The 15,233-nt window shown below is 43.6% G+C and overlaps 2 protein-coding genes across 2 annotated transcripts in view; both read left to right on the top strand.

Moving 5' to 3' along the window:
* Positions 1-515: 515 nt before the first annotated feature.
* On the top strand, positions 516-3,992 carry LOC306833294 (photoreceptor outer segment membrane glycoprotein 2-like). Its single transcript, XM_079358451.1, has 4 exons — positions 516-767; positions 1,154-2,263; positions 3,058-3,304; positions 3,587-3,992. The coding sequence occupies exons 2-4, from the start codon at positions 1,683-1,685 to the stop codon at positions 3,839-3,841; spliced, it is 1,083 nt and encodes a 360-aa protein (XP_079214577.1). The 5' UTR covers positions 516-767; positions 1,154-1,682; the 3' UTR covers positions 3,842-3,992.
* Positions 3,993-14,737: 10,745 nt separating this feature from the next.
* LOC306838007 (creatine kinase B-type-like) overlaps positions 14,738-15,233 on the top strand; it is a 6,756-nt gene continuing 6,260 nt past the window's right edge. The window contains exon 1 of the mRNA XM_079365923.1: positions 14,738-14,847. The gene's annotated coding sequence lies outside the window, so the exon portion shown is untranslated. The remainder of the gene's footprint in view (positions 14,848-15,233) is intronic.

Here is a 15,233-nt window from a genome sequence, read left to right as displayed (position 1 = left end):
ACCTACAGTCTCTAAACTACAGGAGGTAGAGTCTGCAGTTATCAGACCTGCTGGTACCTACAGTCTCTAAATGTCCTACAGGAGGTAGAGTCTGCAGTTATCAGACCTGCTGGTACCTACAGTCTCTAAATGTCCTACAGGAGGTAGAGTCTGCAGTTATCAGACCTGCTGGTACCTAGAGTCTCCAAACTACAGGAGGTAGAGTCTGCAGTTATCAGACCTGCTGGTACCTACAGTCTCTAAACTACAGGAGGTAGAGTCTGCAGTTATCAGACCTGCTGGTACCTACAGTCTCTAAACTACAGGAGGTAGAGTCTGCAGTTATCAGACCTGCTGGTACTAACTGTAAGGTTGTTCTCGACCTCTCTTGTCTTGTAGGATTATGGGTATCATAGTTTTGGACCACATGCCAACAGGTCCCCCCTCCCATCAATCATCAACAAGCCCCGCCTCCTGTCTGTGATGAGGACTTTATTTACTGTTATGGTTTCCTCCATATGCTACAGTTTCCCGTTCAAAGCGTTGGCACACTGTCCAGTCCTGCTGATGGTCCAGCTGGTGAATGGGGGTGTTGGAGAGTTCTCAGCTTATTACAGGGCAGATTAGTAGTAAGGAGATTAGCTCTGCAGGTTAACAGGCGCCTGAAAACTGTTTTTCTCAGCTTCAATATTTGATGCTCCTGAAGCGTGGCAGGACTCTGTTCCTGGAAGGGACGGGAGACGAGGGACACGGGACTGTCGGATGTTTGGGGACTTCAAGGTAACCAGGTAAAACTTTATTTTCTAAAGAGGGGGAGGGGAAGTGTATCTAAGATGGCAGCTGACGCGCTGAATTAATCATCACTTTCATTTGTTCTGAGGTCACGGTTTATTCTTCTGTTTGTTGTGAAGCTGACTAAAGACTCGTTTCATCCTGCAGTTTAGTCTGAAACCGTTTCCTGCTGATCAGTTTGTGTTTCTGTCATAAACGAGTCAAAGATGTTCTCTGAGACAGACGCTCCTCTCGGACGAGGGTCACAGAAAAGTAGAGGAGTGGTAGGTTTTCACAGGAGAACATCTCTGACTCAGGGTCAAACTGGTGAACATGTTTACATGATTCTGTGACTCCTGATCAGGTTCAGAACTTTTATTAAACTTTGACCTTCTTCCTGCAGAGCTCAGGTCCTGGCCGTGTCTTTGAGTTCAGTGAAGAGAACCTAAAATACCTCAATAAGCCTCTTATGATGCTGTGCAGAGGGCAGCCAGCAGCCAGCTCCCTCCTGTGTTCTCCTGCTTTACTCTAAAGAGAGGCCCAAGGCTGAACCCCGACCAGCTCCACCAGCACTACGATTGGACCTTCTGAGTGTGTGCATCAGCGGGGGAGGAGCTGACGGGACGTTCTCTTCATAGACCTGTTAAACAGAAGGAACAGAAAGGAAGCCCAAGATGCATTTAATATCTGATGGACACATGGCGTCATGAAGGAGGTATTTAGATGAAGCCATCAGAGATACAGGGATGACCATCGTAGCGCTGGACCACACAGAGAAGGTGCTGAGAGGACACGGAGGTCTCAAGAAAAGTTGACGTGTTTCTACATGCGCCACCTGGAGGTCGATCCTGGTTCTGCACTTGAAGGCTCTACACTGTGCGCCATGTTTTGGGCATTTTGGACGTGAGACACATTGGAAGCACCGGACTGACATGGCGGTGGGTAAGTTGACTTTCACTAAGACAGAGAGAGAGAAGCTCGCCGAGGTCCTCTGGCTGCTCAACTGGATCTCTGTGCTGACCGGGGCCATTCTCCTGAGCCTCGGCGTGTTCCTCAAAGTAGAGATTCAGAAATGGCAGGAAGTGATGTCAGACCAGGGAATCCTCTATGTGCCAAATACTCTGATCACCACGGGCCTGGCTGCCTGCTGCATCAACTTCCTGGGTGGGAAGATCTGTCTGGACTGTGCCGACACCAACAAGTTCCTGCGCTGGAAGCTGGTGATGATGCCATACGTCATCTGCACCTTCTTCTTCACTTCCTGCGTCCTGGCGGGGGCGCTCATGTGCTACAGCATCCGCAGCCAGCTGGAGGAATCCCTGTTCCTGGGCCTGAGGAACGCCATGCGCTACTACAAAGACACAGACACACCGGGCCGCTGCTACCTGAAGAAGACTCTGGATCTGCTGCAGATCCAGTTCGAGTGCTGTGGAAACACTGGGTACCGGGACTGGTCCCAGGTCCAGTGGATCAGCAACCGTTACCTGGACATGACCAGCAGCATCGTAGTAGAGTAAGTGGACTCATGGGGATTAGCTAGGTTTCAGTGAAATCCTGTCTCTGTTAAGACCCCTACTGAGAATCAGTGAGAACGCTTAGATCTCAGACAGCTCATCTGGGTCCTACTGGGGTCATCTGGGTCCTACTGGGGTCATCTGGGTCCTACTGGGTTCATCTGGGTTCTACTCAAACCACAAATAGGTGGATTTCTATATTTGGTGGTAGATTTGAAGGATTTGATCTGACTCTCTTCCATTGATGTGTCAAAGATCATGTTTCATTGAAAAGGTTCCAGATCTTAGGTGGACTCTGCAGATGGATCTGAACCTTTGTAGATTGAGTCCGGGGGGGCGGACTAATGTGATTGGGTGTGAACACAGCTGCTTCATGATATAAAACCCTGAGGGTAAAAGAAACAGAACAGGATACCAGAGCTTTAACAGTTCTTTAAACCACAGGTTGTTAACGATCTCCCTGGACTGAAGTGGACTACAAAGCGGTCTTTGAGACTTAATAACCAATAAACTGACTGTGTCGTGGTAGAAGCCATGTTTTCTTTTGGGTTTAAGTTTATCCCTTGAAGTACTTTGGCTGAAGGTAGATTCTGGTGAATGTACAGTCGAGGGTCAGCCTACATCCCAGTGAGTCCAGTCACATTCTGGTGTCCAACCTGGGTCCTGTTGGACTACTAGTGACTCTAGATGGACTGCAGTGGATCAGCAGTACGGGCAGGCAGTCACTGTACATCTGGTTGGTAGTAATATCTGTAGTACTCCTCTAACACTGGCTGCCTGCTCCTCCCTGCAGCCGTATGAGGAGTAATGTGGAGGGGCGGTACCTGATGGATGGCGTTCCCTTCAGCTGCTGCAGCACGCTGTCCCCCCGACCGTGCATCCAGCAGCAGATCAGCAACAGCTCCGCTCACTTCAACTACGACAAGCAGAGCCAGCAACTCAACCTGTGGAGGAGGGGCTGCCGACAGGTCCTGATGGACCACTACACCGGCATCATGCAGTCCATCGGTCTCACTGTACTGCTCATCTGGCTGTTTGAGGTACTGACCTACAGGAACAGGGTATGTAAGGGACTAAGACTTCAGAACAACTTCTACAGCTAATACCTGGCATAATGACGGATTACTGGTTGGTGAGAAAAAACAGATCAAGTGTAAACAGTTTTCCATTCCATCTAACGGTTGAGACTTAGATCCTGGATCTTGTGGATCTTCAGCAGAGTTAAGAGTCCACTTAGCGTGTTTAGAGTCGTCTGTTCTGTAACCGATGCTTGAAGAACACTGGTTCAACAGTCACCTAATGTCTTTTTCTCCTCCCACTAGCTGCTGGTTCTGACAGGGGTCCGTTACTTGCAGACTGCCATGGAGAACGTCATCCGGCTCGGTGATCCGGACTCAGAGTCTGACGGTTGGATTCTGGAGAACAGCCTGGCAGAAACCGCTCGCTCCAACTTTAACATCATTAAGAATCTGGGGAAGTGTTACCAGATCGACGATGACCCCAACATCAACATCCCTTCTGCCAGTGCCGAGCAAGAGGTGCCATCCCGGGGGGTCCACATCCCTGTTACCAGCTAGAACCTGAGGAGTCATGGACATCATGAAGATCTGGACCAGAAGAACACCTCCGCAGCCTCAGGTGATGCTCAGGTGACCCAGGATGCTGAGAGCCTCCTGAGGAGATGAAGCTCCCTCCTGATGTGAAGTCTTCGTGCTCTGTCGCTCCTGCATGAGACCTGAGAGCAGACGAGTCGACGACACTCACAAGGACATGTGGATGTGGCGTACAAACAGGAAAGTCCCCCCCCCCCCCCAACATGATGGTCATGTTCTGAATCATGACTCAGTGGACCAGCCTGTGTGACTCAACCTGGTGTGATACCAGGTCCACTAGAACAGGACAGAGCAGGTGTTCTGTGTCACACTGGGCTCTGATTGGCTCATTACATCGAACACTGAACATAATAAAAGTGTCTCACTGACATGTGTGTTTGTTTACTTCCTCCTTGGACTGTCCACTTCCTGTTTCCATAGCTGCTGTTAGACCGCCGAGGACTGATCGACCTAGCTGGAATATTTAGAGTTGTTAAAGATAGACACAAAAATTAAAACAGTAACAATAGTTATTTATATTTAAGTACGATATGAATAGAAAGTTACACTCATCAAAGAAGTTATAAGTTATAGATATCTATATAATAATCCATAATAATCATAATAGTTCTTGACAATAAGAAAAGTTGTGATAATATATAATTGTGAAACAAGCACACAGACCATCAAGTGAAGTGTGTTTGTTGTTCCTGTTTTAGCCAGCAGAGGGAGACACAGGACCACTGACCTCTGAGCTGTCCATGGTACTGAAATAATACACAACAAAAGTATAATTAATATAATATCACTACTTCATTAGTATCAAGGCAAGATACATTTATTTATGTCGCACATTTAAATTCAAAGTGCTTCACGTAAGACATCAAAAGCCTCACGACAGAGCATTTAAAAATCACTAACACAAACAATATTCTTATTAAATAAATATTTAACATAATAATTGAAATAACATTAATTTTATTTAATTAAAAATTAAAACTACTACTAAAGTATCACTACTACAAAACTACTACTAAAGTATCACTACTACAAAACTACTACTAAAGTATCACTACTACAAAACTACTACTAAAGTATCACTACTACAAAACTACTACTAAAGTATCACTACTACAAAACTACTAAAGTATCACTACTACAAAACTACTAAAGTATCACTACTACAAAACTACTAAAGTATCACTACTACAAAACTACTAAAGTATCACTACTACAAAACTACTAAAGTATCACTACTACAAAACTACTACTAAAGTATCACTACTACAAAATCACTACTAAAGTATCACTACTACAAAATCACTACTAAAGTATCACTACTACAAAATCACTACTAAAGTATCACTACTACAAAATCACTACTAAAGTATCACTACTACAAAATCACTACTAAAGTATCACTACTACAAAATTACTACTAAAGTATCACTACTACAAAATTACTACTAAAGTATCACTACTACAAAATTACTACTAAAGTATCACTACTACAAAATTACTACTAAAGTATCACTACTACAAAATTACTACTAAAGTATCACTACTACAAAATCACTACTAAAGTATCACTACTACAAAACTACTACTAAAGTATCACTACTACAAAATCACTACTAAAGTATCACTACTACAAAACTACTACTAAAGTATCACTACTACAAAACTACTACTAAAGTATCACTACTACAAAATCACTACTAAAGTATCACTACTACAAAACTACTACTAAAGTATCACTACTACAAAACTACTACTAAAGTATCACTACTACAAAACTACTACTAAAGTATCACTACTACAAAACTACTACTAAAGTATCACTACTACAAAATCACTACTAAAGTATCACTACTACAAAATCACTACTAAAGTATCACTACTACAAAACTACTACTAAAGTATCACTACTACAAAATCACTACTAAAGTATCACTACTACAAAACTACTACTAAAGTATCACTACTACAAAACTACTACTAAAGTATCACTACTAAAAAACTACTACTAAAGTATCACTACTACAAAATCACTACTAAAGTATCACTACTACAAAATCACTACTAAAGTATCACTACTACAAAATCACTACTAAAGTATCACTACTACAAAATCAGTACTAAAGTATCACTACTACAAAATCACTACTAAAGTATCACTACTACAAAATCACTACTAAAGTATCACTACTACAAAACTACTACTAAAGTATCACTACTACAAAATCACTACTAAAGTATCACTACTACAAAACTACTACTAAAGTATCACTACTACAAAACTACTACTAAAGTATCACTACTACAAAACTACTACTAAAGTATCACTACTACAAAACTACTACTAAAGTATCACTACTACAAAATCACTACTAAAGTATCACTACTACAAAATCACTACTAAAGTATCACTACTACAAAACTACTACTAAAGTATCACTACTACAAAACTACTACTAAAGTATCACTACTACAAAACTACTACTAAAGTATCACTACTACAAAATCACTACTAAAGTATCACTACTACAAAATCACTACTAAAGTATCACTACTACAAAATCACTACTAAAGTATCACTACTACAAAACTACTACTAAAGTATCACTACTACAAAATCACTACTAAAGTATCACTACTACAAAATCACTACTAAAGTATCACTACTACAAAACTACTACTAAAGTATCACTACTACAAAATCACTACTAAAGTATCACTACTACAAAACTACTACTAAAGTATCACTACTACAAAATCACTACTAAAGTATCACTACTACAAAACTACTACTAAAGTATCACTACTACAAAATCACTACTAAAGTATCACTACTACAAAACTACTACTAAAGTATCACTACTACAAAATCACTACTAAAGTATCACTACTACAAAACTACTACTAAAGTATCACTACTACAAAATCACTACTAAAGTATCACTACTACAAAATCACTACTAAAGTATCACTACTACAAAACTACTACTAAAGTATCACTACTACAAAACTACTACTAAAGTATCACTACTACAAAACTACTACTAAAGTATCACTACTACAAAACTACTACTAAAGTATCACTACTACAAAATCACTACTAAAGTATCACTACTACAAAATCACTACTAAAGTATCACTACTACAAAACTACTACTAAAGTATCACTACTACAAAACTACTACTAAAGTATCACTACTACAAAACTACTACTAAAGTATCACTACTACAAAATCACTACTAAAGTATCACTACTACAAAATCACTACTAAAGTATCACTACTACAAAATCACTACTAAAGTATCACTACTACAAAACTACTACTAAAGTATCACTACTACAAAACTACTACTAAAGTATCACTACTACAAAACTACTACTAAAGTATCACTACTACAAAATCACTACTAAAGTATCACTACTACTTATGTAACTGTTTTTTATATGTTGTATCTCTGCCTATTGGGCTTAGAGTCTGTAATAAAGTTTATATACAACAATATCACTATTGCAGTTTCACTACTACTGCAATATTGCTACCACAAAATCACTACTAAAAAAACTAAACAAATAGAAAATCATGAATACAAAATCACTACTACAGTATCACACCACAAAAGAACATTGAAACAGAACCCTGGTCACTTATTGCACATTGCACGCATGCACAAGTTTCACCTTTCTTATAATCTGGTTCTATACTCCATTTTATTTAACTTAATACTTTTGCACATTTAGGTTTATTAATGTAAATATTATTTATCTTTTTACATCTTTTTTACATCTTTTTACCTCGTTTTATTTTATTTACCTTTTTCTTATCTACATTGCACCGTGGGGAGGGGGGAAACGTAATTTCGATTTCACTGTATGTCTGACATATTTTGGAATTGACAAATAAAGAACCTTGAAAAAAGAACTACAAATTGACTATAGATAGAAAATCATGAATTCACAGTGTAACTGCTATAAGGTCAATACTACTTGTCCCAAATATAGCATCACTGTACCCTACCTGTACTGTACCTGTACTGTACCTGTACCCTACCTGTACTGTACTGTACCCTACCTGTACTGTACCTGTACTGTACCTGTACTGTACCTGTACTGTACCCTACCTGAACTGTACCCTACCTGTACCCTACCTGTACTGTACCCTACCTGAACTGTACCCTACCTGTACTGTACCCTACCTGTACCCTACCTGTACTGTACCCTACCTGAACTGTACCCTACCTGTACTGTACCCTACCTGTACCCTACCTGAACTGTACCCTACCTGAACTGTACCCTACCTGTACCCTACCTGTACTGTACCCTACCTGTACCCTACCTGTACTGTACCCTACCTGAACTGTACCCTACCTGTACCCTACCTGAACTGTACCCTACCTGTACCCTACCTGTACTGTACCCTACCTGAACTGTACCCTACCTGTACTGTACCCTACCTGTACTGTACCCTACCTGTGGTGTACCTGTGGTGTACCTGTGGTGTGCATGTTCTGTGTGCTTGACGGTGTGATGTACCTTGTCCCTGAGTCATCATGAGTTTAAAACTGAATGTTAAAAACTCTCTGCTTGTGTACTTTCCCTTTATTGAAGCTTGTCATGAGCAACCAATCATAGAGGAGCTGGTTGTCACGGTGATGACCATGTGGTTCTCAGTGCCCCAGATTACTCTGCTGCTGACCCCCCTTCATCCTCCTCCTCGTCACCCCTTTGTTTCCTCCTTTTTTTCCTTTGTTCTGTTTCCCCTCCCTCCTCTCCATCTGCTCTTGTCCCCTCTCTCCCTCTTTATGTTTCCTCTCCTCTCTCTCTCTTTATGTTTCCTCCCCTCTCTCCCTCTTTATGTTTCCTTCCCTCTCTCCCTCTTTATGTTTCCTTCCCTCTCTCCCTCTTTATGTTTCCTCTCCTCTCTCTCTCTTTATGTTTCCTCCCCTCTCTCCCTCTTTATGTTTCCTCCCCTCTCTCCCTCTTTATGTTTCCTTCCCTCTCTCCCTCTTTATGTTTCCTTCCCTCTCTCTCTCTTTATGTTTCCTTCCCTCTCTCCCTCTTTATGTTTCCTTCCCTCTCTCTCTCTTTATGTTTCCTCCCCTCTCTCCCTCTTTATGTTTCCTTCCCTCTCTCCCTCTTTATGTTTCCTTCCCTCTCTCCCTCTTTATGTTTCCTCTCCTCTCTCCCTCTTTATGTTTCCTCCCCTCTCTCCCTCTTTATGTTTCCTCCCCTCTCTCCCTCTTTATGTTTCCTCCCCTCTCTCCCTCTTTATGTTTCCTCTCCTCTCTCCCTCTTTATGTTTCCTCCCCTCTCTCCCTCTTTATGTTTCCTTCCCTCTCTCCCTCTTTATGTTTCCTTCCCTCTCTCCCTCTTTATGTTTCCTTCCCTCTCTCCCTCTTTATGTTTCCTCCCCTCTCTCCCTCTTTATGTTTCCTTCCCTCTCTCCCTCTTTATGTTTCCTTCCCTCTCTCCCTCTTTATGTTTCCTCCCCTCTCTCCCTCTTTATGTTTCCTTCCCTCTCTCCCTCTCTCCCTCTTTATGTTTCCTCCCCTCTCTCTCTCTTTATGTTTCCTCCCCTCTCTCCCTCTTTATGTTTCCTTCCCTCTCTCTCTCTTTATGTTTCCTTCCCTCTCTCCCTCTCTCTCTCTTTATGTTTCCTCCCCTCTCTCTCTCTTTATGTTTCCTCCCCTCTCTCCCTCTCTCTCTCTTTATGTTTCCTCCCCTCTCTCTCTCTCTTTATGTTTCCTTCCCTCTCTCCCTCTTTATGTTTCCTCCCCTCTCTCCCTCTTTATGTTTCCTTCCCTCTCTCCCTCTCTCTCTCTTTATGTTTCCTTCCCTCTCTCTCTCTCTTTATGTTTCCTTCCCTCTCTCTCTCTCTTTATGTTTCCTTCCCTCTCTCTCTCTCTTTATGTTTCCTCCCCTCTCTCTCTCTTTATGTTTCCTCCCCTCTCTCCCTCTTTATGTTTCCTCCCCTCTCTCCCTCTTTATGTTTCCTCCCCTCTCTCCCTCTTTATGTTTCCTCCCCTCTCTCCCTCTTTATGTTTCCTCCCCTCTCTCCCTCTTTATGTTTCCTCCCCTCTCTCCCTCTTTATGTTTCCTTCCCTCTCTCTCTCTTTATGTTTCCTCCCCTCTCTCCCTCTTTATGTTTCCTCCCCTCTCTCCCTCTTTATGTTTCCTCCCCTCTCTCCCTCTTTATGTTTCCTCCCCTCTCTCCCTCTTTATGTTTCCTTCCCTCTCTCCCTCTTTATGTTTCCTTCCCTCTCTCCCTCTTTATGTTTCCTTCCCTCTCTCCCTCTCTCCCTCTTTATGTTTCCTCCCCTCTCTCCCTCTCTCCCTCTTTATGTTTCCTCCCCTCTCTCCCTCTCTCCCTCTTTATGTTTCCTTCCCTCTCTCCCTCTCTCTCTCTTTATGTTTCCTCCCCTCTCTCCCTCTCTCCCTCTTTATGTTTCCTCCCCTCTCTCCCTCTCTCCCTCTTTATGTTTCCTCCCCTCTCTCCCTCTCTCTCTCTTTATGTTTCCTTCCCTCTCTCCCTCTTTATGTTTCCTTCCCTCTCTCCCTCTCTCCCTCTTTATGTTTCCTTCCCTCTCTCTCTTTATTCCTCTCATTTTTCTCCTACCATCTTTCCTGTTTTTCCTTCCTTCCCTCCTTTACTCTCCCTTCTCTCATTCATCCTTTCCTCCTGCATTCCTTATTTGTGTCATACCGTTTTCCTCCTTCCTTCTTTGGTTTCTCCCTCCCTCTGTCTCCTCCTCCTGCATTTAAAGATGTCTCCCGTTATGTAACACTTCCATCTCTTTATCACTTCCTCCTTTATATCCCTGCCTCAATCTATGCAGCCAATCACACACCAGCTCTGTCAGTGACATCAGAGGGGGTCTGATCAGAGTAAATCTGTTGTGTCTCTGTGAGTGTGAGCTTGTTAGTTGCCATGGTAACGGGGATTAAACAAATTCAGATTAACGTTTGTTTCGAAACAACTGCTGTCACATCCTCACTTCCCACAATGCACTGGGGCAGAAACAGCTGTTATATAATGGAGAGAGTGTGAGCAGAACAGCCAATCAGAGCCTGTTATTTCACAGAGAACAGGAAGTCAAGATGAGGCTACACATTCATTTGGCCCAGAGCTAACCCTACCCTAATGCTAATGCTAATGAGTTAGCATAAAGATACTGTCTGAAAAACAGGAACGTTTAGTTTTAAATGTGATATTACATGTAGCGCTAGCATTTAGCATGACACAGCTAATATTAGCATTGAACAGCAGCATGAACAAAAACTCAGGAGGAGTGACTCAGCAAAAAGAGCCATGACTCAGCTGAAACAGAGCCATGACTCAGCAAATCAGAGGTGTGACTCAGCTGAAACACACTTAACGAGATCGATGATCAGCTGTCAATCAAACATGTTTGAGATTCAATCAGCTGATCGTTTCTTATGGACATCTCACTGTGACATCTGCAACTTCCTCCAGGACCCTGGAACTTCTTCAAGGACACCTGGGACATCACACAAGCACACACACACACACACACACACACACACACACACACACACACACACACACACACACACATATACAGACACACATACACACACACACACACACATATACAGACACACACACACACACACACACACACACACACACACACACACACATATACAGACACACATACACACACACACACACACACACACACTCATCTTTACTTCTGGAGGTCAGAAGTAAAGATGAGTGTGTTCAGGTGTGTGTGTGTGTCTGTGTCTGTTAAATGGATGCTGTTGTGATGATGTCATCACGGAGACGGTTCTGATTGTTTAGAGGGACAAGAAGGACAGAGGACAGAAGTGTGTGAGGTTGCAGCATGTGTGTCCTTCACTGGGTCCTCTGACAGGAGGATTAGCTCAGCCGTTAGCCTCCTGCTGTTAGCTCTCTCGCTCTCTCACTTCCTCCTTCACTTTTCAGACTGCTGATGAATGAAACAGTCATGGCCGCTGGTTGCTGGTTGCCTGGTAACGAGTCCTGTGAGAGCGACGTGTGAATGAGCGAGGAGTCAGTGAGCACGGCGCCCGCAGACTGCTAAAAGGCTTTGTTCAAACTGCACTTTGTAAACTTTCTCTGAGGTGACGTCACCCCAGCTTCTTATGAAGCTGTATTTAAATATGCTTCAGTTAGTTCAATGTTTACCATCCATCAGCTGATCGATGTTTGTTATCAGCTGATCGATGTTTGTTATCAGCTGATCGATGTTTGTTATCAGCTGATCGATGTTTGTTATGGATGCATAGTGATAATAAAACCATCTGAGCATGTCCCTCTGCAGCCGCCATACTTGGCTCTCGTGCAGCTCTCTGCACGCTCAGTGTGGCGTGCAGGTTCTGCTCTTCATGAGGCGTTTGCTGACCTGCTGCTGCTGCACGTGAACCAAAGCGTCCTGTTAAAATCCTCAGCCAATAGGAGGGGCAGGAGGCTGAGGACGGGGGCCGTGATTGGCTGCAGACAGGAGTAGGGTGAGCTGACATCACAGCTGCTGTCGACAGAAAACCTTGTAAGTGTGGAGATGCCGGCTCCCCCCGTCCTTGTCGTCTCTGTGCTCGGTCATGAATAAATGAAGGGGGGGAGGGGGGGCTGCAGCCTCTCGACATGCTGATGGAGGACGGGGGAGATGATGGGGGAGGGGAGGTAGGGACAGGTAGGGGAGGGGGGATGTATCTGGTTTGTATTCAGCTTTCATCACCTGAATGTCTGCAGCCACTCTGCTGCTGTCAACACGCAGTCACGCAGTCTTCTTGCTTTCCTCGAGCTCGAGGCGACCATACTCGAAAACAGGGTGGAGCTGCAGAGAAATCCTCCCCAGCTCCGCCCTCTTTTCCAAATATGGTCAATTCTGATAGAGCTAGCATCGCTCATTTCAGAAGAGAAACGCTCATCCTCTACGTTTGCTCTCAGCGTTGATGCTGTGATGGTTCCAGCAAGCAGTCGTTACCATGGAAACGGGTGTCATGGCGCTGTCAGGTCTACAGCCCACGGCATCGTCGTCATTGCGGTAAAGTTCAGAGAGAAACCCTGTTACCAGCAAACAGACAACGATCCAATCAGCAGCCTTTATTTCAGCGAGAATCTCGACAGTTCGCTAATTAAAGTAACGAATCGTGAACTGAAAATGTTTCCGCCAAATGTTTGTCTTTCCCGCCATGAAGCCGATATAGCTCCGCCTCTTCTGCATGTTTAAGTTGGTAATGGTGTATTTCAAACTGGGCGCTGCGTTCAGGGACACAGACCCGTGTAAAGCTAAGTGGCGCCTGAATGCGTTGTGTGTCCTGCGTTGGGAGAAACGTGTTTGTGAGTCACGAGAAGCTGTGACTCAACAGACTGGTACAGTAATGAGTCCTAAAACCAGGAAGTGAGTTAGCATGTTAGCTCCGTGGTTCTGACCTCTAAAAGTCTAAATGTGGATGTTGAATGTGTTTGTGTTTAGACTGAAATAAGGTCTGTGGTTAACACAAGCTGAAGAGATGTTGATGTTTTGTTAGACGAGATAAACTACGTTAGCTAAGACCCCACTTGTGAATTTTAAAGTTTTTACGCAAACTTTAAACGGCAGTTGCTAACGAGTAGCTAACTGAAACTACAGCGGTTGTCATGGAGACATCAAACATCATCTCGCCGGGAACTCTCTCCCTAATCCTCCTTACAGCCTCTAGTCATGTTTTTTAGAGCTCTTGTAAATATTAATAAACAACTTATTAAGCTAACGTTTAGCTAGCTTGTTAAAACCGCTGATTCGATCAATGAAGCTTAACGGTTGTGACGTCATTATAAACCGACCGCGGTGTAGTTAGCTTGTAGCATAACGTTAGCTTTTTACTTCTCTGGGCTGAATTAACTCTTCAAACTTCATATAAATGATGTTTATCTGTAAAGATTATCAGCTGAACTAAACAGCATCAGAAACGTGTGTTTGACACACAGATATTTTCTGCAATGACCCAAAATCCAAAGCAAAAATCCCATCGACAGATTTACGTAGGAACCACCGGCGCACTTTCTTTTGGGTTGGCCATCACTCTACCAGTCTATTTACAGGAACTACAGACACAGTGGTCTCCATGACAACAACAGCTTCATGCAGATGATGGACACATCACAGACACTGTGATAACAGACAGACAGTGAACACACCACAGACACTGTGATTACAGACAGACAGTGAACACATCACAGACACTGTGATAACAGACAGACAGTGAACACACCACAGACACTGTGATTACAGACAGACAGTGAACACACCACAGACACTGTAAATACAGACAGACAGTGAACACATCACAGACACTGTAAATACAGACAGACAGTGAACACATCACAGACACTGTGATTACAGACAGACAGTGAACACATCACAGACACTGTGATTACAGACAGACAGTGAACACATCACAGACACTGTAAATACAGACAGACAGTGAACACATCACAGACACTGTGATTACAGACAGACAGTGAACACACCACAGACACTGTAAATACAGACAGACAGTGAACACACCACAGACACTGTAAATACAGACAGACAGTGAACACACCACAGACACTGTAAATACAGACAGACAGTGAACACATCACAGACACTGTGATTACAGACAGACTGTGAACACATCACAGACACTGTGATTACAGACAGACAGTGAACACATCACAGACACTGTGATTACAGACAGACAGTGAACACACCACAGACCTTGCTCAGAGGCTCTGTAGCAGGATGCGAACCTTAGAGAGTGAGAGAAAGAGAAAGAGAGAGAGTCACATGACGCTCTTTCGGTCCTCGTCCAATGGAATGAATGGACTGTAAATAGTAGCCAATCAGGAATAGGGGGCGGGTATAAAAAGCTGAGCGCCGCTTTAATCCGCAGCAGCAGATCGGACCCTTCAGACCACATCACAGCTCAGTGAACGGACAGGTAGGTGCACCTTTAATCCAATCACAGCCCCACTATCTGCTCATCGATACTGCAAATGATCAATTTATCAGGAGGGAAATGCGCGCGCTCTGCGCTGAACAGACAAATCAGAAAGCATCAGAGTGACGGTGGGTTAAAGAACAAAGACGTAGGCTGCAGGCACGCACTCTGATGTGCCGTTTACTGGTTGTTTACTGGTTGTTTACTGGTTATTTAGTGGTGTGTCAGGAGGCGTGCAGCTGCAGCATCCTGTCTGTCCGTCTGCATCCAAACGACCTTCAGCCCGTCCTGTCTGCAGGTGTTGCGCAGTCAGCAGCGCACACACAGATCTGCGGCCCCTCTCCTGAATCCTCTTGGATGCGGGGCACGCGACCTTTCAAACAGGGCACG

The sequence above is a fragment of the Symphodus melops genome, assembly GCF_947650265.1.
Source record: "Symphodus melops genome assembly, chromosome: 1".
In the NCBI taxonomy this organism is placed as follows: Eukaryota; Metazoa; Chordata; class Actinopteri; order Labriformes; family Labridae; genus Symphodus; species Symphodus melops.
Note: the sequence above shows the minus strand (reverse complement) of the source record. Positions and strands in the feature narration are given on the sequence as shown.